Genomic DNA, 23,503 nt, shown 5'->3' on the forward strand with positions numbered 1-23,503 from the left:
GTCATCAAAGTAAATTGCTACCAGAAAATTGTAACTAGCCTTTGAGGAAATATTTCTGCTCTTTTCTAAGCATGGGAGTATAATTATGATGTTGTGTGCAACAGTAAAACTCTGATTGGCTCCATTTCATAACTGCACAATTTTGCCATTTTCCCACTTCATAAGTGAGCACAATTAATGAATGTTTATATGACATATTGTGAGTGTGACAACCCAAGCTGTTAACACGCTGGTATTTAATTGTCATTGAACAGAAAGGAGTTCTGCACTGGTTCAAGAACTTTCATTTTATTTCACTAAAGCTTAAACCTGTAGAACAAGTTATTTCACAGCTTTTACAGGATGTAAGACTAAATTTTTATTTTCAGCCAACTGGCATAATGATTTGTCCACAATTTGCTCCTTGAAGTTGTATGTATGTGTCACAGAGAATCCTGCATTTGGTCAATTATTACTTTGTTACATAAACCAATCAGCCACAAGGAACCTGTTTGCATGTTGATACAAAGTTTAAAGATTTCAAAACTGAAGTCCCAGAAGTGAAAAAACTGAAGGGTTTCCTTTCAGTCTGTAGTTTACTAGTTGTGACTGACAGCAGTGTTTGTGTGTTAGCGTCATCATGTCTTACTTTCTGCATCTTTGCGGTCGAGAGCCTCGTCAGGTAGCTTCTTTAGGTAGTCTTTGAGCAGGAGCTCGTAGCGAGGAATCCTTTGGACCGGCTCCAGCATGTGATGCTGAAGCGTCAGGTTCCCACACACCTCCTGTTTCTGTTGGATTAATCACAAATTGAGATTCTAGTTCTCTAATCTTAGCAAAAAAAAACAAAAAAACAACACATTTCCACACTTTTCCAAACTCACATTTGAGGTCATTGCTGATGTCTTTCCATTCTGGTATTGTGCAAATACTCACCTGTATTATAAAGGTAAACAACCTAAACTCCTACTTATAGAGAAAGTGATGCTTGATAGTCAATTAAACATGTATCTTAACACCTATTGGCTACAATGTTGCCTCTTAAATCCTAGAAAAGTATGTACTTAGGTTTTCTTCTGACGCTACTGACATTCATTTAAACCTTTTTTTCTGTCAATATTTTATGCCTGAACTTCTAAAATGATCCTGATAAATAGTTCTCCAGGCTTTCTGAAGGTTTTTATTGAACATCTGGCACTTTTTCACTGGTTTTAAACCAGGTACATTGTACGTTTTTGACAAACGAAGTACAAACAAACAAAAAAGGTTGCAGGATGAAATGGATGAACCAGCGTTTTAACATCATCAAGCTACACATTGAGCCACAGAAACAAACCTGTATGTTCTGGACAACACTCTTGAACTGAGATGACCTCTGGGTCCAAGTGTTGACCAGGTCCATGGATCGGTCAAAGTTCTTCACATATTCTCCGTACATCTTCATAAAAGGAGCCAGTTTCTGGAGGATGTCTCCAATGCGAGGGTTTGATTCCCTGAAGCAAAAACACAAGTGTCACTGAAAAGCTTCCTTCTTCCTCTATGAACTCTGACCAGATTGCCCTTCTCTCCTGAAGAAAAACATCCCCACAACATCATGCTAAGAATATTGTGATGGTGTGTTTACTCCTCACCATTCTCCAGTAATCCTTGTCTTGAGCTCCGGGAGCAGGAACTTATCGTGGAATAAGTAGATGGAGGAAATGTTGGAGAAGATTCCGGTAATGACGTCCTGCGGGATTGAAGCCTCGGTGAGCTTAGTGCAAAATACCTGCAGAAAAAAATAAAATAAATAAACCCTTGTGAAAACCAAAACCATATGAAAAAACTTTAGGTTCAGATCCGTTAAAACTAACAGAAAATGTTTCATGTTGATTGGTTCGAAATAATCTGTTGAATTCTGAGAGCTGAAACAAGATTATTCAAAGTAATGCAAGTTTATATGACACCTTTTTAACACATCTCATTGGGTTGAAGTTGTTTTGTGGAAGCGGCTTTAGGAAATGGTAACTGAAATGTTGAAAAAAATGCCATTTTCACTTTGAGACATTGTTCTACTGAAAGTATGTATTCAGAGTTATCTAAATGTATTAAATTAAATAATTGTATATGAAATTCATAAAACCAGCCCAATGAAATAATTTCAATTCTTCAAACAAACCCTAACATCTACTTGGTTAACTTTGACGACAAGCCTTTTTCAGACAGATTATGTTGACCATAACATCATTAACCCCATAACTTTTTAAGGCAACGCCTTCACCAAAAAAAATTAAATTCATAATTTTCTGTAGCAAAAGCAGACGAAACCCATAAACTGTAAATAAATTATAGTAACGATGCGTTTCATTTGTAGTCAGAACTTGGCAACTTTGACTTCTGAGTCGTAAAGATCTACTGAAATGATTTCCCGAAGCCAGACTTCCCACTCAGAAAGTCAGAGAAATTTTCTAACACCGACTTTGATATCCAATATGGCAGCTCCCAGCATCAACAATAGCAGCTGCGGTGGAACACGATGGGTGACACGCTCGTCTGAAGTCAAAGTCACATTTAGCGCTTGTGAATCTAAACTGAACAAATTAAAAATGGTGTTTGCATGCAGAAAATACAGCTTAAAATAATGCTTGTAAGAAGTATTACAAACAATGGTTGGGTGTCACTGTATTGCAATCAGTTGCCACATCATTCTCAGCCTCGAGCACAGACTTCCGAGGTAAATGTAAAGCAGCGCATTTCATTTGTATACATACAAAACTGAAAATTGATGGAACAGTTGTACATAAACGGAAGCTGGAAAAAATATTTCTTTAAAACTCCAATACGAATTGTTATATCTCTCTAATTACCCAGAATGAGTCATTGGATCTGAAAAAGCTTCTGACCTTGTGACCATTATTATCATTTCAAATACCAGCTGCTAACAATGAAACATTACACTCTATTCTGCAAGTTCTCATTTATTGGCTGCACAACACCGCTGTGTTTGAGTGTGACTGATAGCTGCACCATAGACATGGCTCAATTTGAAACCACCCAGTTAGGAGGGCACAATTAAGCTGCATTGAGTCTGTTTCTCAGCCACCGTTATTTGTGGAAATGTTTAAGGATCTTAAGCCATAACACAGACCAGTTATCAAGATATTCTTCCAAACGCCCTTTCTTCTCATCTAAGTTCAACTTTGAATCACTGGATACAACAAAGTGGCTGTGAATTTTCCAGGGCGGTGGGAGGGCCGGACAGGAAAGAGTCTAAAATGTGAGTAAAAAAGGTTGCATTCCACTGATGCTTGGTTGCAAACCAACTTTCACAGCAGTCCTTTCCACATTATACTGCACCTTTAGTAAAAAAAAAAAAAAAAAAACTTGGAAAAAGCCAAAAGTTAAATTGCTGTTTTATTGCAGTTGCAGAAGCTCACTCTGAAAACATAAAAAAAAAAAAAAAATCAAACCTGTAATTTTCAAACAAAATTACTGGTGCCACACTTACTGGTGCATTTACTGCTGCTATTTTGCACAACCCTCTGTCAGCCAAGGGAAAAGCACTTAGTGTTCTCCTATAACATTTTACAAGGTTGGAGCAAACAGAAAGAAGATTTTCCTTTGCACAATCTCCAGATCGGTGGTGCCCAAAGTTGGTCCTGAAGGGCCAATATCCTGCAGGTTTTAATTTTTTCCTGTTTCAACACAGCTGCAGCAAATGATGGTTCATTACCAGGCATCTGCACAACATTATGACCCGCTGAGGAAGTAGTTGGACCATTTGAATCAACTGCATCTCCTGACTTGAGAAGACAGAAACATATTTGCATGTGGCATGTTTTGTTGTCTTTCTCATTTTGAAGAGTGTCTATGAGAAACGCATCTTTATCAGGAGCGCCGGTAGCTGTAATGGGTGAAGCAACAAATGAAAGATTCACTGATTTGCTTCTTTAACAGTTGATGCAAATATTTTCAAAAAGGCGAAATTCCACTTCTGCTTGCATGCAAACTGGTTCTGTACAGCATGCACAAAAGCAGAACTTTATGAAAGTGGAATGTGGCTCTCATTACAAATGTAACATAAATTAAAAAAAAGAAACACATCTGTTTGATGTGGTTGCTAACATTTCAATATATTACAGCGAGAAAGTGTCAAAATTTATAATCAAACATAAAACTTTTTTTCATGACTCGTGATATACTGTACTCCTCTCATTACCTACATCCACTTTCACCTCTGTACCTGCCCCAACCACAGGTAGGCTTTACAGTAACCATAGAAACGGGCATTGATGTAGCAAGAACAAAAACAGGAAGCAAACTATAAGGCTTTTCTGCCCTCGGGAAACAAATAAACCAACGCTACTCTGTGACAGGGCAACTGTTTATCTGCTGCACCACATGAGCTGAGCAAAGAGGAAGACAAGTCAACCACTGGCAGAGGATTCTCATCACAGAGCAACAAAACTCTAACAGACTGAGGAGCAAAGAATCAGCTGAATATTCTGAATAAGCTAATAATGAAGTAGTCATTTCCATGAGTGAACATCGATTGGGTTTATTTTTAACCACAGCACTGGACTAACACGAGTTGCTTACCAAAGCCGGTAAAGCAAAATGACCAAAGCAGATGCGGAGCAGATGAAGATTATAGTATTTACCAAACAAAAGTTCACACTCAAGTCACAAAGCTGAATTCTTTTTTTCATTTAAATATAACTCACATACACAGAAATATTCTCACAAGATTAATCTTACACTGCTTCCAGTAACCTAGTCTGATGGAGTTAGATCATGGTGAAAGTTTAAATCCAGCTCATATCTAACCACCACCAGAAAGAGATGTGTTACCTGGTCGAGGAGGTTGAGTCTTTTCACGTAGGCCTCTTCAGTGTGGAGGAGCTCTTTGGCGATGTTGAGGAGCTTCTGAGCCTCCGAGCACTGAGAAAAACGAATAAACACAAAAAGATCAACAAATTGATATTCTTATCAAAGTGGGAAGCTTCTTTCTTATATGCCAGATCAAACTGATTTTAATTTTAAATAAACAAGGAAAATGATTAAGATGCATATTTTAGTTCATTTAGAAAAAAACTGAACTAAAAATGCCAATCAGCTCTTAAAGGGACATGAGAGTATTGCAGCAGATTATTGTAAACTTAACAATTGAAACTAACAGGATGCGTATATTGGCTGCATCAGTGAAACTGAGAAACATCATTCCTCTTTCTTTTGACTCTTTCAGTGACTTTTTGAAACAATCCAATAAACCAAAAAATGTTTGAGTAAACTTAAATAAAACAAGGCTACAGACAAAATGTATTCTGGCTTCGCCGGCTGAACACGCACTGAAGTCACGGAAGCTCGAGTCTGATGCAACAATGTGGGTTTCACAACAGATTTATTCCAGATAACTGCAAACATTCCCCCACAGTAAGATTTTGATGTTCCCGGGTACTTAAAGGGAACACAAAATTCACCTCTAACCTCACAATGATCATTATTCTGATGAAAACGAAATGCAGCACATTCATTGTTCGTACATGGAGGCCACACAAAGTCAGCAGAAGTTGTTTTCAGTCGTCCTTCTGCAGTGTGCATCACTGAAAAACCCACATCCTCTGTGACAAGGCCGTCATTATGCACCCATCAACATGTCAGCTGCAATGTTAGGTTCACACACATGCAGAGCAGCAACAACATGTATCTGCACACCCTTCCTCTGCACAGCAGTGTCGGGATCAGGAAGTGCTGAAGAGCAGCGGTGCCTTTTTCCTCCTAAAACTCTCAGGGTGTGGACAGACGGCAGCGGCTGCACGCGCTGGCTTTCATGTGACAGTTATGCGAGATCTGGGTGTGTTTTATATGCATAGAAATCATCTGTGAGAGAAACATTTTGTGTTGGCACAAAAGTTTTCTTTGCATATGTTTTAATCTCTCTGGACTGGACTGGACTGGCCCCACTTGATCCTCTGAAATCAGAAACTTCAGGGTACTTACAGGACAGTCTGTCTCAGAGGGAAATGCATGCACACAGTTTCAAGTACAGGTGCTGTTTACAATCAATAGCCCAACTGAAATCTTAGTTCAGCTGTGGGAAAACTTCAGGCCGTGGACTTTGATCGAGCGATCCACTCCAGCTCCTGTTACAGCTTTCTGGCAGGTATTTACCCTTTTATGTATGGGAAGAGATGCTTTTAGATAGGAGTCAGTCACTTGTACCGACTAAACTCAGGCTATTAGTGTGTCTAAGGTTTCATGCATAAGAACTCTTTGAAACCATTCACCCAAGCCGAGATAATAATAGACACAGGCTGTTTTTTTCCGTGACATAAAATGCCGTCTGAGTGTCTGAGATAAAGTTTTTTACCTGCTGAAAAACCCAGAGAAATTACCTAAAGACAGGAAAATTAAACAAACTGCAGAGATGAAAGCTTTGAATTGGATTGATGAGAAAGTTTTGCAGGAGATAGGCATGCATGGTACTCACTTTCTGTGTGTCTGCGTGTGTATCTGTCAGATACCCAGTCTGTGTGTCTGTGAGAGACGGGATCTCCCCGCTGCTCCCCTCGTCTAAGTCACTGTCCTCGTCCTGCGTCGAGTCCCTCTTATTGTCCAGCGTAACACAGCAGGACATGCTTTCCGTTTCAGTGACGCTGTCATAATGATCCTCCTCGTCGATGGCATCCTCGTTGGGGAACGCCTCCCCTTCGGTGGCACACGATGGGCTGTCGATGCCGCTGTCCCGGTTGGGAATCTTCCCGTTCTGCTGCGAGGAGTCGGGATTGTCCGTAAGTTTATGGGAAGAGCCCTGTTCGCGGTCTGCATCATTGATGCAGTCCACCCTCTGTGTGATGTCATGCTCCATGCAGTCGTCCAGCCCGCCGTCGTCCGAGCCGTCGATGTGCATTGAGGCGAGATGAGAAAGTTCGGACACGCCGTCAGTTCGTTCGGAGGGGCTTAGTGCAAGTTTGTCCACGGAGGAGGAGTCTCCTGCGACCTTCGCTGAGGCGTCCACGCTGCAGGATGGAGGGAGGTCAGACGCAGTGTCCATTCTCAGACAAAGATGCAGCTGCGACCGTGGGAGCACCCCCAGGATGGGGACTCTGGGACAGAAAGATATTATTAATCACTAATTAATGACTAACTGGAAGCCGAAAGAAGAAATCTGTTAAATTTATCCACCAACAATTGCACATTTGTGAAATGCCTTGAAAAAGCATTCATACCCCCTTAACATGTTTATATTGGATCTTTTTACAAACTTTATGGTATTTTATGATGATTTTATATGACAGATCAACACAAAAAGGCACATAATTTTAATGTGGAAGGAAAATGATTCAAAGTTCAGAATGTTTTCAAAATAAAAATCTAAAAATTGTAACCTGCATTTGTATTCAGTCCCTTTTATTCTGATCCAACCTAATTAAACTTGTTGGATAGAATCCAGCTTTGTGTTATACTCTCAGTATGGATCCAGCTAATCTGTGAAATCAGACGTTTGCAATACCCCAAAATGCATCATGAAGAAAAAGGAACAGTTATGTTTATGGAAGATTGCCAAGAGAAAAGTGATTGTTGAAAGAAAGCTGCAAGTCCTACAGTGTATGGTTTGCCAGAAGACATATAAGGGACACACTAAGCAAGTGAAAGAAGCTGCTGTGGTCACAAGAGACTAAGATATTTTTGGACAATTCTGTGAGTTAAGGCACATCACTCTGAACCCACAACCTGTATGTTAAAACATGGCGGTGGCAGTACCATGCTATAGACATGGATTTCTTCCCAAGGGACAAGAAACTTGGTAGGATGGGAGGATAGACGGAGGCTTCTGTTAAAAGAAAACCTGAGACTGGGGCTGGTTTACCCACAGACAGGAAACAACCACAGTGGGGTTGTTTTGAGAAAAGCACAAAATAATAAAGTCAAAGCTTGAGCAAAAACCAGCCCAGAATATGTGGGAAGACTTGCTGCATCAAATATCGCTGAGGTTAAGCTATTATGCCAAGAATGAGCAAAAACGTAGATGACTAGATGTGCAAAGCTGGTAGAGACAAAACCCCACAAGACTTGCAGCTTCTGGGGTTTTCACAGTATCAATTGAAAAAAATAAAAAACACTTTTTTCTAAACTTCAAAATTACACAGAACATAGTGTGTTGCAAAAAATCTAAATAAAGATACTAAAGTTTGTGGTTGTAACATGACAGGATCTAAGAAGATTCTGTCATGGAGTACTAAAAAGTCCAAATTATGACTTTGATAAATGAACTGAGAGTTCCCTCCCAGCCTCTTACCTGGAGTTATTAAACCTCTCGATGAGCTGTCCAACCTTCTGAGGCTCTTTCTGTGGCTGCGCTCCCTGGCCAGTAGGGCTTAGGCAAGGCTTTGGCTTAGGAGGAGGAGGGGGCGCCGGCAGAGGTCTGGAGGGCGGCGGGGGGATCCTCTTAGGTTTCTTGTCTTGGCCAAGGGCGAGCAGGTGCGCAGGTTTAGGGGGCACTGCACATGCATAAATCCAGACAATACGAGAGCATCAGAACAGGAGGAGACGCATGAGGCTGCTGGCATGAAGAGAAACAATCAGGTGACACGGATAAATCCCAGAGAGAAAATCTCCATGGCTGAGTCAAAAACCTTGGTTGCTCCTTCCTGAGGCTTCGAGAGAGAAAACTTTTAAAAACTGTAAGGAACCGTAGCAGCAAGGCAGAGTAACTTCGACCGTCAGTGACAGCTTTCGGACTACTTCCTTATTTCAGAACAGGATGCTGACAGCTCTGCATGTGCGTGCATGCGTGTGTAAGCCGCAACACTTCCAGACAAAAAAAAAAAAAAAAAAAAACAAACAAAAAGAAAAACAAACAAAAAACTATAGTCTTGAAACCAAAACTGCTTCATGCGTGCATGCACATTACTGGCTTACCATTTTGATCTCAGTCTTTATATTTGCATTAATTTAACTTTAGGAAAACAATTTGTTTGAAAGCAGGAAATAAAGTTTAATGTCACAGTCGTTCAAGTGAGCGTTTCCTCTGTGTGCATGTTTCAGTCTGATGAAGCTAGACACAGAGGGAGAACTTTGCTTCACACCTGCATTCAAGTGTCCAAACAGAGCCTTTGTGAAAGAGACCAACCAGGACTATATACACTGCAAAATGTAGGAGGATTCAAGAAAATACAAATAATTTTCAAAAGCAGGTTGAAAAACAAAAGAGTGGATCCTGCTTTGTGTGTATTTGAGACAAACAAAATGACTGAATATGACATGTTCTACAGGAGACAAATTTCAGAGAAATGTCCGGCTAATAGCTTTAACTGAAGTTGAAGTTAAAGATATTTTAACCCAATTTAGACAATATTATGAGTCACAATATTGTATTTTTTAGTATTTTTGACTAAATACCAAAATTATACATTTAGATGTCAAATTTTAAATTAGATGTCAAATTTTAAGACTTTGTTTTTTTTAAACAAAGTCTTAAAAAAAAAGTTTATTTTAGGTCACGACAAATTAATGCCAACTTAGCTGCATAAATGAATGCAGTGTCAGTCTAAACAGAAGAACAAGAAAAGATGTGGAGTAAATGTAACTGTAGTTCCAAAACACTAAAATAATGGAAACTTTCCATGAAGATATAAACAGAATATCAAGATATTTAACTGTAGATCTCCTTTAGGGGAGTGGCTACTGACCTTATTTTGGATCTACAAAGAAAATAGACCCTTCCTTCCTGCCAAACCTATACTGACTCACTGGCAGATGTGTGTTCAAACAAAAAGGCTGTTTCCAAATTTTACTCATAATTCCATCCCAGGAAAGAGCTTCACTCCCATTTTTCCTCTCATGTCAGAACAAAATAGTAAACCCTATTTTTATCATCCAGTCAGGTGGTTCGTTTGTGACAAACTGGATGGTGACAGCTTTTCTCCATACAGTATTGTATTAGTTTATGAAAGGTCTACTCAGTGTGGGTGTAATGATGATAAACCAAAAACTGTTCGACACTAAATCCTACATCTCATAGAGATCAAAAGCTCATAATTTCTCCAACAAACCAAACTTTGAAAGCCATTAGCCAGACTTTTCAGTAAAATCAATAACATTCACAACATTTTGTGTTCAGTTTTTATTTGTTTCACAGTGTACTCAAAATAAAACACAAAAACAAGCTTTCTCTTGGTCTCTTGTGACGTCACATGAGGCAACAGGTCAGAGTTGTTTAAATTCTTTTTGTACATTTCTATCTGTCTTGTTCTTTAAAAATATGTATTCAAATGATTTCCATCAAATTCCTCTTTTAGAGGTTTTTGCTAATGCAAACTGATTGGTGAAGTCATCAGTTCAAATACACACAAAACATAACTAATGGTTGTTTTTCCTCAATGTGCTTTTTCAAAGCTTGGTTTTCTGCAGAAGTCTGCAGTGGAAATTCATATCAGATTATGCAGCTTTATCTAGTATCTTGAAAAGAGCAGGTATTTATTTGTTTCTTTATGTTCTATCAGACCATGAAACATGTCCAAAAAAAAAGAATTTGTGTCAACACCAGTGACAAAAGAATAATTCTTTCTTATCTATTAACAGAACAGAATTTGATCATGTTATACATTGCTATTTACAGTTTTGTTACTACAATGAAACCGAGGCATTTCTACAGGAGGATATCAACCGGAAAGAAACTCAAGTCAGCCCACACCTAGTCACTGACAAAATAAGACTTAAACATTTCCTCTTAATTTGTGTAGAGTACAGTGTTGTGTACATTCAAGCATAAATATCTACACAGAGGATTTTAAATGTGCCAGCGTAACTTAAGTTGTTCAACAACAAAAACAATTCAAAACATTTCCAAATCTTTACTGCATTCTCTTCTTTTGGAAAAAGAGCACATTTATAGACTCTGGTGACTAAATCAGGCTTTTTCATCCTGTTGCACTTTAGAGAGTCATTTATTTGTGGTCTCCTATTTTAGTCACTTTTTCCATGTGTTTATATCTTTTTAAAGCAGATTTTTAGTAATTTACTTTACTTATTTACGAAATCATCTAGTTTGCAAATCTTAGCTCTTTTGGCAGTTACTTTACATTTCAAAACACAAAAATCCTTGGTATTCTGGAACCAATGCTTTGCCATGAAGAGCTGAAAAAGTTTATTTGTTTAAAAATATTTGTCTAAACATTTTTAGGAGGATAAAGGATCAGAAAAATTCAGATATCTGTTCCAGTTCTAGTTCCTACTTAAAAATTCAAAAAGTGTGATACTTGTTTACTATTAAGTAATCTTTGTTATGTTGAGTTCTCTGAAGGATCAAGACTTTAATTTTATTTCAAATAGACATGATTAGCACCCAGATTCTTTGAATCTTTTTGAATTATTTCACCCACTAACACACTTGAATGAAGTATCGTTATATATTAATCTTCCCACGAGGATTTTCAGCTTGAGAAATTTCCAAAGACATATTTTGCTTTAAAGTTATCACCACTTTGATGATGAGCTATGTAGAGTTAGCAGGGATTTATCCCTGCACTTCTCATGGCATAAGAGGTCTTTTAAAAATCGGGGACAAGTCTGCGGTGTCCCAGTATTGCTCCTCAGAAGCTCTCTAAACTTAGCGCATGTTGTTCGTATTTTTCTTTCTTCAAATAAAACCAAAACACAAACACTTGGGAACCGCTGGCCTCCTTTCCCACCAGCTGCTCCTGCAGCAGCGACCTATTAAACAGCGTGAGTGGCAGAGTGAGGCCTCACAGAGAAAGGAGGTTTGTCGGCACAGAAGCAATGACAGATTAATAGCAGAGGTCCGATCCTGCGGACACCCTTCAATTACGACAACAGGGGCCACACCGTGCCATGGGATTTTACCTTGAGGTTTTTGAGCAGTCGGCGGTCGGGGTAAGGTGGAGGTCTGGGGCCGCGGCTTGATGGCTGGCTTGTCGTGACATGGTCTGGTGGTTGGGCCTTTCTTTGCCAGCCGTGGAGAACACAGGTAGTCCACTGATCCACACGAGTACTGCAGGGAGGAGGCCGGCAGATCTGCAGACAGGAAAACAAATCACCCACAATATTAGATATCGATCACTCCTAACAAGATTCCACTGAAAAGCATGTCTATATCCCACTATAATCCTGCTGCCACAGAAACGCAGCAGTGTCAGTGAATGACCTTCATGGCATTGTGTGCTTTAGGAAGTCGCTCTGAGATCAGAAATGGAGAAGAGGATCCTGAGAGCATCAGTCCTGCAGAGAAGAGCCACGGGCTTCTGTCAGTGTTTTGTGGCCTGAATCTGATTCATTGCATCTGACCTACTCTGAACGTCTTCTACAAATAGATTGTGTGTTTCTATGAGTGAGTTACATAAACAGAACAGAAGTATGCCCTTTTATTTTTTTTCCAACATAAAAATAAAGATGCAAGATATTCCAGTCAACTAACTTCCACTTTGAGGCAAAGGTAAAATGCAATTTTATTTTTTTTAAAAAGGGATTTTTTTTTTTTTGCAATATAATTTTCTTGACTTTATGAAACTCTGGTGTCTTTGTAGCCAGTTTCTGCCTAAACATATAAATGACTGAAGTACAAAATTTTCACGTTGGACATGAAAACTAAGTTAACACTAGTGTCAAAGGCGATATTAAAACCTATTTTGCATCTGCAATCAATATGACAAATAGGTTGATCCAAGAACAGCTGGAGTTTTCCAACATAGTCTAATTCTCTGAAGAAAAAGAAAACACTCCAATAACTGGAATTGGCAGAGAATGTCTTCCTCAGTCTGCATGTTAAGGACAGAAAATCTGTAAATGAAATAGTAAAAAGAACAGTTCCACTATAAAGAAAACTTTTATTCTTTATCAAGTCATGAACAAATCACTCAGGTTTTGACCTGACCTGTATGTTATTTTGTTTATTAAATGCATCAAAACCAAACTCAATCTGTACATGAATAAAAACATCTTATTCTTGGATGCAGTTTTAATATTTTGAGTTTAGTGAAAATCAGATAGTATGGGGACAAAATGCTTTGATGCACAAACAGGTCTTGCAATCCCTTCATTCTCTGTTGGATTTTAAACTTCTGCTTCAGTCAAGAAGACTGCAGCCCCTTTTCCATTTATGGTCAGTGTTTAATGCAATAAAATGTTAAAATTAAACAAGCTTAAACTGATGTATTTGTATCATTTATGCCTAGAGCAGAGTCATCTTGAAAAGATAATGTTGCCTTCCCTTTAAATAGTGGATGTAAAAGTTGCTCAGGCTAAACAAGCCTGACTTTCATCGCTTTCATTTAGGTTAAATGGGAACTAAAACGAATCAGATGGCAAACAGTTAACCTGAAGTAGCTGATAAAAACATCTATCGACTTGAAATTGCAAATCTGTCATCAATTTAAAACCTGATCAGTGCATCTCCATCTGCAACAGATGTAAAAACCCAGAATTTGCTCACTTCACCCCAGAATTTAATGTGGGACATCAAGGGGAGAGATAATGTCCTGAAGGAGAAGAGAGTATGACACTCAAAGAAGGCACATGTGTATTGAACTTTACAGGTCAGGAAATGGCTGCAATAAAACTGCTTAAACTTGCCAGCAATAATTAAAACATTTAAAACTACAACAGTAAAAAGAAAGGAGAAAAAAAAGGCTGGAACGTATTATACCATGCAGTGTGAGGAGGCTTGAAAAGGAGGCATTTAAAAAAATCTCTAAAGCTTACTGTTGAAGAACTGCAGCAAAGAGCGTTATCTCCAAAGTAACCTGAGATTTTTCTGTCCCACCATCACAAAAGTAGACTAACATAGCCACTTTTAACCCAAACAATGAGATTTCATCAGATGAGAAAAGGATTGAGGTTTTTGGGTATGGATAAAAACTATGGCTGAATAAGAGTAAAAGCAGTAGATACCCGTGGTAAAGCACACTGCAGGATCTCTGATGCTGTGGATCTGTTTTTCTCCTAAAAGTCCTGGGAACATTATAGAGTGCAGAGCGTCATGAACCTTTTGAAACAACAAAAGGTTCATTTGACATTTAAAATGTCAATGAGGTGGACTTTAACTACCATCTTATAGTGAGATCAAGATCCAAAATGTATAGCCAGTGTTTCACCAGAACCAAAATCCCACCTGCATATGTAGCAAAATTACCAGAACTTAAATCCTATAAAAAAGCTGTGATGAAACTAAGAGAAAACCCAGTTCCTTCTCTCTGTATATACAGCAACCTTATAAAATGTGAGATCTACAATAAGACTAAGTGCTTTCTTATTGGCAGAAGAGGGTTGTATTAATAGCAACAAATGGGTTGTAAAATAATGACAGCTGTTATTCCCTCCACTGAATAAAAATAATCCAAGTTAAATTTGGATTTTTCTAAAATGTGCAAAATGCAATACAATATAAATTTATTTTAGTTTCCTTACATTTCTTTACCCATAAACCTACCAAGCACCATATTTAGGATCAACCAAAGAAAAAACAGGAAGGAAAAGAGTTTACTGATATATTTTTAACATCTACAGCTCAGTTTTTTGTTCTATTTTGCTTTTGGCAAAGAATTTAAGTTACCTGGTGAAAAAAAAATCTCATCTCTTAAAACGCATTACATGTACGGCCTGTGGTTGGCTTCAAAAGCAGCAAGAGAGTAGACTTTGTTTGTGTTGCATCTAATTTCTTGGTTGGTTATTTTCCTCAGATTTGAATTTACCCCAGTGACACAGTGTCACAGCGGTTCTTTCTCAAATTAATTTTAACCCAAAATTACCCCAAGCACCTTACAAGAGTCCTGGCACATCTAATTTAGTGTTTTGAAGCTGTGCTGCAGGCAGTGGAAGCAGAAAAAAATTCAGTCGGTAATGAGTCCTGTTACGCTTCCCGCCCCGTGTGGCAGACGGCAGAGGGCTAAAAGCAGCTCTTCAGGCTCTGCTTTTTACACAGGAAGAAGGAAAAGAAAATAAAAACAAAAAAAAGAAACATTCTCCACGGAGAGGCTCACCAAATCAGCGCAGTAATCAGAGATGACTCAAGAAGGCAAGACAGGAAATGCTCAACCTGTGATGAAGAGGACAAAAATGTCCAGCAGTCAAAGGAGTAGATCGTCAAGAACTCCCAGAGCCAAGACTGGTTGAGGTCTCTCCTGGGAAAAGCAAACAGCCTTGGCAGAGGGAGGCACAAGAGCTGTTACCTATGGAAACACGGTGTAGCCATGGTTACCTGAGAGCTCAACCTGGCCCTCAAGTCGAGCAGCAACTTGATGACACAGCAGAGAGGAAGGCAGCTGATTCTCGCGCTTTTTAATAGGAAACTCTATCAAAGCAAAAAAAAAAAAAAAAAGCTGCACAGCTCAACTAAACCATCAGTATAACACCTGAATTGGTAAAATTAAATCAAAAAAAGAAGACACGTACAATACCATTACCTTGTGTAAAGTCTTTGAGCGCCAAATATCCAAAGTCCAAAGAACAAGTGCCGGTAAAACTCTGCTCAGCCAGTATCACAATAAATCCTGCCCTCCCAGTTTTTTCCAGCGCGCGTGTGTGCGGCTGAGACCAGTATGTGTCACGCACACGCCCTGGGAAGTCCTTCAAAGCTCACCTCTGCATTACGCTCCAGCACACACGTTTTACCTGCCGGTTCCCAGCAGTGTTCCTGAAGCTGCACCTGTCTGGCTCACCTGTTGAACTTGATCCCGGTTCCTCCTCCTCCTGGGGCCCCGAGTGACAAGACTGCATGTCACAGAGTAGCCCCATAATCCCTGGACTTTGTCCATGACACGCAACAACTCATATGACATTTAATAACTAAGCAGGCTTTACGAGTCCGGTACAGAGGAGATCCTAAAATGATTGCGCAGAAAACAAGGAAGTTATAAGAGTTTTTGTTCTAAACAAAAACAAGACAGATCTAATCTCAGTCTTTTTTTCTCTGTTCACAGTCACAGACAAACTAGTAATCTCCTGTTTTACCAGTCTCTTTACACCCGGTGTGACTCGGCACCTGAGAGCAGTCAGTGGGAATATTTTAAGCTGTAACCTGAAACTTTGCATTAATGTGTTTTCTTAAACCCACTTACAGTGTCTGCATTGCACCTGAGTAACAGAAACATCCAAACACTTTCAGGTATTTCAGTCTGACGCAAACAAAAGGACAGTGCCATCCTCTGTCTGAAATCTCTGGTTGCAACATGACAAAGAGCAAAGAACAACCTAAAGGAATGTGACTCTTATCCTAACAAAAACAACATGCATTCCTCTGCATATTTATCTTTCAGCTCTTTTAAGTTGTGTACGATTCATAAACAATAAGCAACACAAAGAACTTAACATAGCAACCAGTGGTGGGTTTTGGTATAGGTCCTTTGGGCGGTTTCCCAGGGTAGCATCAAAAGGGGCAGAGCAATGCACAAGAACTACATAATAAAAGTAGAACCTATTCAGTTTCCCCTTGAATACGTTGCATGCATGTGCATAGAGAGCAGGAAAGAAAATGGTAGCCATTTAACATTTCTCCAGGAGTTACATGATTTACTGCATTTTCATTGTTTGGAGAGCAGCAGAGCAGCAAAACGAGAGACTTTACCCAGGAACCATTCCTATAAGAAGCACCACGGATTAATACCAGTAATTACATTAGTGCAATCCTTTGTGATAGCAACATTGCACACTGATATTGTAATTCAACATGTTCTGCAGCTCTAAAATAAACTAAAAATGCAATAACAGCTTAACCTTAGGTTGATAGAAAATATGGATAATGTAAAATATGTTACATCCATATTAATAAAACTGAAACCCTAATCTCTAGACGGTGATTTAAAAGGAAAGATTCATACCCTACCTCTTATCAGCCTTCAAACATGTGTAAACACACACAATTCACAAATACAGCTGCCTGTCAGTCACTGTCAGCCCCGAGGCGACTCCCCTCCGTCCTCTCACAATCATTTATCACCCATCACCCCCTGAGTACAGTCCTCTCATCCCACTGATATCCGGGAGACGGATTGCTTTGAGTCAGCAGAGTCTCTGCACAGACAGACAGTCAATCGGGTCTCCAGCCCCGGTGAGGACAAGCTGACAGTAGGGCTCTGATAACAGACCGCCATGTTGTGATGCGCACACTAGAATAATGAAACGATACACTCACAAACACACATATCCCAGTTTCTCTAACTTTGTTGCACACATTCCATTATTTCAATTCTGATTGGCTACATTGGAAATATTTACTGAACAAAAAAAAGTAAAATTTGACCCATACATATTGAATCAGTCTATTTTCCCTTGAAATGAGGAAAACAACAGAAAGGAGAGAGATAGGTGACCCATCACTAATATCTTAACCCCATTTCATGTCCACTATTGCAATTTTTTTCCAATCTTCCTGCTCCTCCTCATTTTGCCTCCCCTTGTCTTTTTACTCCAGGTGAAGCAGGAGACAGTAATGAGCGCTCTGACCTCGATCTACTTCGGCTTTTACTCCATGATTAAACAACAGAAACACAAATCCAGAGACAATAACAAATAAAACAGTATATTCCATTTATATAAGTCCACAGAAAAAGAAAAACACATGGATTAACATAAAAAACAGAAAGCTGACAGGTTTCAGTACAAAAATAGATTTAATCTTTAAGTGACTGGTTAAAGTCCAGAGACGATCCAATATTTCTTTTTGGTTTCTGATTTTCTATCTTTGATTTTTGTGAAGCTGTGACCTGCCAACTTCTCTTAATTGGCAGCACTTTATTCTTTTTCTAGTTTCTTTCTGTTGCAACTGGTCATTCAATGTTTACCTTAGGGTCTGAGGCAACGTCGTTTGAGACAGGAACCACTGTTTTGTTCCGGAACTATTATTTAAAAACAAGCACATTTTGAACCATCTTTAGTATTTTATATTTGAGATTAACATAGTTACTGTTACTAGCACTACAAACCACAGAGTTCAGGCAATGTAGATCTTTGCATAACGGTGAAATTTTCAAAATGATTTTTAAGCCCAAAATGTTCCATGACAGACAAAAGGTAAAGGCTTTAAAAGAAGAAACATAATTCAGCCTTCCTGTTATCTACCAGAAGTCTTGTTCTCTCGCTCGCTATCTCAGCCTACACAAACTCTTTCTTAAGCTGTACAAAACTGTCCTTATAAATGACTTCTTAAACTCCAGGGCTATGCACACATTTTTACTAGGAGAACCAGCAATTAAGGGTGCTGTAAACGAAAGCCAAAGTTCCCACTAAACATTGAAATAACATAAGAGAATCAACTACAAACACTGAAATAACAAAAAAAACACACAGCAATATTAGTGAGGCAAGTTGGTGTCAACAACATATAAAAACAGGACTGTTGCAGGATTTAAGTCGGTTTCTACAAAGAGGCTTATTTCCTTCATGAACCAACAAAGCTTCAACTGTCACTCCACCGTTGGGTTTCTGAGAACTTACACACATAATATGCAGAGGGATCAACAGATTTCTAATCATCCATTGTGGCTGCAGATTGTACATCTACATTAATCTATTTCTTCTCTGCCCAGTTCTTCTAGTCAGCAGATCCATTTCAGATCCATATTTATTATGTTGTTTAAGGGTCAGTGGCGCCTGAAGTTTCTGCTGTATCAGTGAGCAAGCAAGGGGGGTGGTAGGATATCTTGTTAGGTGCCCTTATTCGGGTCAGTAGGCTCAGCGGGCACAGTGACATGTCTCCCACAGTAAGTGGGAAGATTTCAGATAAGCACTATGTGATATACTAGCAGGATAAGATAGGAAGAAGCTGAGAGCTTAGAAAGAGGATGAGGGTGCAGTAGATGGCTGGAATGTGTTAAGGAACTCAAAGAGTCAAAAAATGAATAAATTATGATTAAAATAATTTTATAGCAACACTCTTCAGTGGGGAATGTCGTTACTGAATGAAGAGAAGCTCACCAGGGCAAAGGTCTTATAGGAAACCATTTCCTACTGAGGCATGCAAGCTGTTTATTCAAGCTGCCATGACAGGGAGCCGAGAGCAGGAACCTGAACATTTCATAGCCTGGCTGCTTGGGTTTATTCTGGTAAAGAGTCCAGGTTTATTTGATATTTGCTGTGAATTTAGGAATATTTACAAATAAGACAGTTAAGGTCTTTTTACACCAGGGAACACACATGTTTATATGCTAATCGAACTAAGTATGCCAAAATATTTGTGAAAATAGACAATATATTGCAACAGAAAGACTAGTTAAAATCTCCTCTCAAATAGCAGATGTGCAAAAAAATTGTTCGCAACTGATGGCATGTTTTGTGAAGGAGTAATCAGGTTTCACTGTGTTCGCAGACACACACACAAAAAAGATATAGCCAAGACTCTAAAAATTCTAATTTAAATAGTTCTGTTATTTATCATTTTTAAAGAGAATTTGGAATATGCAAAATTTTATATAGACGAATCAGAGCTTTACAAAATTAATTATATTTAGTTAAGAATAATCAAAAACAGTGATTTGCAACTTAATATTAGACTAGTAACTCTTAAACAGTCTCAAAATGAATCACCTCCCTGTAAAATGTGCTCAAATCTTCCCTGAGAAAACAAGGGAGAGGGCATTGCTGTGGCAACAGACCTGATTTATACTGCTAATATAAAAACCAGGTCAGAGTATTCTCTTAAATGTAAACTCCCTCTAGTTGGAGCTCAAATCTGATAAAAGTGTGGGTGTTTAGTAAATGAATAAGTCAGAAATCTCTCTGAAAACCACAGCAAACATGTGCATCCTTTATTTCCCAGACATTCCACTGTCCTTGGCGACCGGTCATAAGAAAAGCCGAGGGTGAGATATGACACATTTAGTGACCTTTTCCCCACCACATGACTCAAGGCTTCACAATCAGTAACCAGGAACACGTTGAATAAGAGTCACAGGAGGACAGTCAGAGGCTACAATAAAAGCACAATGTCATCAGGCCTTGATTATTAAAATTTGAATACAGTTCTGTGGTTGCTTCCTCATTACCAGAGCTAATGTAACTGGATGTTTTAGAGGCATAGTGCAGAGAAATGAGTCTCTGTTTGGCTGCAGTCAGCTCTGTAACCCTGAGCATCCCATTACCAATCTGTAGTAAACAACTACAGATTGGCAATTAGGACAGCGCTCACACACATGCTTTGATGAAAACAAGAGGGTTTACAAACCTGCCGTTGGAGATGAGTGCCCAACTGTCCCAGAAACTTACTGAAGCCTTACTGAAAGCTACTGTGGCTGCTTTCAATGGTGGCTTTTCACAGTGCAACACAAAAACCCAACTGGACTCTGTGAACAACAATCAAAGCTGGTGCTTTTTTTTCCATTCCCAAAGGCAGTGAGGGAGGTCTTGACAAACATGGTTCTGCTCCATGACTCACCAGCACCTAGCGCCCAAAATAGCATTTTCAAAACAAATTTCAATCGCTTTCCACCCCAAGGGACTGGACTGTAATAGGAAAAATCCTCTGTGGTCAAGGCTTGATCAATTGTTGTACTGACGAAGGCTCTTTGAAGTGCAAATACTTTGATTATCTCATGCTGACAGGTGGGATTTACCAATCATTAACATAGTCAAGACTCATCAAAAATGGCCTCAGTGGCTTAATTCGTGATTGATTAAATGTTGATTGAATGAATAAATGCAGCTTCCACCTGGAACAAATGCATCAATGCATGGATGCCAAGTCCCAATGCATTATACTATGCAAACGCTGCAAAAAAGCTTCAGTTTTTCAATTTATCGAGATCCGTCTGCAGCACGGACCATTAAAGAACACTTAGCTCATCCCATATAGCAACTATCACACAGCGATATGCTAATGTTTTACTGCAGACTCTAAAGGGTTCAAATCCCACCAAAGAAAAACATTTATATGTAACCGAAAACACGACCGTCTAAATCATTGGTTTTCCCAAATAAAACACAGCCCACAGGGAGAGAACATTCTGCAAGCAAACAAAACACAGCTGGCCACAAAATTACACCTCTACAAAAGACAGAGAAGCAATTGGTGTATGTTGAACTTATTCAATGAATATAGTTTTTTCTATCTATACATTTGAAATTAAAATTAAACAGAGGTTGAAACCACAGGAAAATATTTTTTAAAAAAGCATTTAAACAAGTTTGCTGATGTTTCTTTAACATCACAGAAACATATACTACTGGTACTCCATTAACTTAATATTCACCTGAACAAAATATTTTTGAGGGTATTTTGACCCCAAAATGTGTAGTAAAACATCTGGAGTTACAACAGCTTTTATTAAAAGTAGGGAAGAATAAATGTTTATATTTACATATCTCAATGTCAATGCAGAGATGGTTAAGATTTTAACTGTAAGAGCTCCGCCCATAAAATACAACACACTGGCAGCAGCCAGGAGATCACTCTATAGTGCTTAACTACATAGACTGTTCTGTGTAACTGTGTCATCATGAAACACACTGCTGTACAGCTCATGCTTCACAAGATGTAATCAGAGCAGGTACAATATGTTCAAAAAAATAAATAAAAAACCCTACACTGCAGAGACAGCAGCTCTAACCCACACCGCTTTTAGCTCTGATCAAAAAAACTAATCTGTTTTAAATGAAGACTATATATTTTTTCTTAACGTGTCTAAACCCTGAGGGGTCACAGTGAGGCTGAGGCCTGCGGTGAATGAGTGAGAGTCACGGTGTATGCTACACACCTTACAGTTTTTGTTTGAGGGCATTGCTTTACTTTAATCTTATTTTTAAGATTTAGTGGGAATAAACCCCGTTTTAAAAAGTCCATCTGTTCCTGTTTTTGCTCTGGATTTGTTTGCGTGACATGGCGACACGAGCTGTAAGTGCTGCAGCCCCCGCAGCTTTACCCAATCAGCCTCTGGCAACCTTCAGATTCCACTCAGTTATCTCTGTATCAGGTTTATTTCTTTACTCTATTTAACAAAATAATATTTTTGTCCAAATATTCCCTTTTTCAACTAATTTTATCCACAGTGCTCAACAACTATTTTTTTTATGTGTGTCCATGCCTTTAACCGGGCTCCTCTCACACCACCCTGCATCTGTTCCAGGCAGGATGGATGTCAGCATGTGAACAAGGAGTGTCTGCAAAGGTGCTGACAGTCAAACAGCCCCAGAGTGACCCAGCCCGGCCCCGTGCAGATCAACGTGTTGCTCATTCCTGTCTGGATCAGCCCAGTCTGGTTGGTTTTATCCAGAAAGCGTGTGTGTATGCAGGTGTGAAGGACTGGGCCGATGAAATCGAAAGGTTGAGGGGGAGAGGAAGCGGGATGCTGCTCCTCTGTGCTGATACATCTTGGATTCACACCAACACACACAGAGAAAGAGAAAGGTCACTTGTACTGAGCAGCGAAAAGTCTTTTTTGACGTCAGAATAATTTTCAAAATGTCACTTTGCTCCTCGGAGGCAAAGTCAGCATCGAAGGAAGACTGAACTTTCAAGAAAATGTCTGACTCAGCAATTTTCAAGATTGGTCCCTCAAACTTCAAAAAGTTGCAAATAAGGTTTATACTAAAAATCAATGTTTGTAGGGAAAGCCCTGAACCGAAACAAACAAAACTACTGAAACAATTTTGAGATGAACGTCTGAAGAGTGAGACATACCAACAGCCATGAGGAAACACTCACACAACCACCACTATACAAGGAGAGGGTTGTTATAGGAGCCAGGTGTACAGTAGACAGACTAATAAAGGCTCCCGTTTCCTCTGTAATGGCTCCCTTGAGTTCAGCACAGCACAGCACAGCACAACGCAGCTTGGAGGCTCATTGGTGTTCTCAGAAAGAAGGGGACCAAATAACACTCGTATAAAACCAAACACTAAAGAACCTGTCTCGATATTTAAACTTGATAAATATGTGCTGACCTACATGAAAACTGGCACTATACTTCAAAATGACTGCACCATAATAGATTAGTCCCTCTGGGAAGAAAACATGCAATTATTATAATCTCTGATGTAATTAACATGCAAGCCACACCGACAAGACGTTAAGGGATTATTGTGAGATGTAAACTATAGATTTTATTATTTTTCAGCATGGGACTTAATTAAGACAAATATATTGCTTTATTAGAGTCAATATCTTAACTGAGGAAAAGGTCAAAAAAGAAAATAAAAGAATAAAAGTATAATCTACCAGTTAAGGTCAAAGGTAAAGTTAACTTTTTAATGTCACATAGCTATATAGACTGTCTGTGTGATCGTAGTGCTAAACACTTAATCCTGAGGTGGTGCAACATAAAATAAAATGACTGAACGAGAAGCATTTTTGAGGCTCAAAATACTCCAAAATATTTTCTGTCATGTCCTGATCTTTAATCCTAACCAAATACTGACTTCTTACATTAACACCAGGCTTAAATTATTTTTGTTTAGGTTTCTCCTTTGTGCCTAAGCATTAGGAGTCTTTACCCAAGTGTTATTGGATAGGAGCAGAAAGAGGGAGAACGCTTGTTTAGACTGGATAGTGTGTTAGAAGATTTGCTGCTCAGTATTAGGATACCAACGCTGTGCGAAACAGATC

The 23,503-nt window shown here is 39.0% G+C and overlaps 1 protein-coding gene across 2 annotated transcripts in view; it reads right to left on the reverse strand.

Annotated features, from left to right (window-relative positions):
- Positions 1 to 23,503, reverse strand: part of LOC102219407 (FYVE, RhoGEF and PH domain-containing protein 3-like) — a 65,649-nt gene that overhangs the window by 12,397 nt on the left and 29,749 nt on the right. Inside the window, exons 1-8 of one of the 2 annotated variants that reach the window (XM_023336202.1) lie at positions 15,630 to 15,728; positions 11,821 to 11,991; positions 8,255 to 8,456; positions 6,446 to 7,061; positions 4,807 to 4,896; positions 1,608 to 1,744; positions 1,313 to 1,469; positions 629 to 767 (exon numbers count right to left, since the gene is read on the reverse strand). In XM_023336202.1, the coding sequence (XP_023191970.1) occupies positions 629 to 767; positions 1,313 to 1,469; positions 1,608 to 1,744; positions 4,807 to 4,896; positions 6,446 to 7,061; positions 8,255 to 8,456; positions 11,821 to 11,991; positions 15,630 to 15,705 (1,588 nt within the window). In that variant the 5' untranslated portion in view covers positions 15,706 to 15,728. Of the gene's footprint in view, positions 1 to 628; positions 768 to 1,312; positions 1,470 to 1,607; positions 1,745 to 4,806; positions 4,897 to 6,445; positions 7,062 to 8,254; positions 8,457 to 11,820; positions 11,992 to 15,629; positions 15,729 to 23,503 lie in introns of those variants that run through there. The other variant, XM_023336204.1, reaches the window with a different exon arrangement.

The sequence above is a fragment of the Xiphophorus maculatus genome, chromosome 1, assembly GCF_002775205.1.
Source record: "Xiphophorus maculatus strain JP 163 A chromosome 1, X_maculatus-5.0-male, whole genome shotgun sequence".
NCBI lineage: Eukaryota > Metazoa > Chordata > Actinopteri > Cyprinodontiformes > Poeciliidae > Xiphophorus > Xiphophorus maculatus.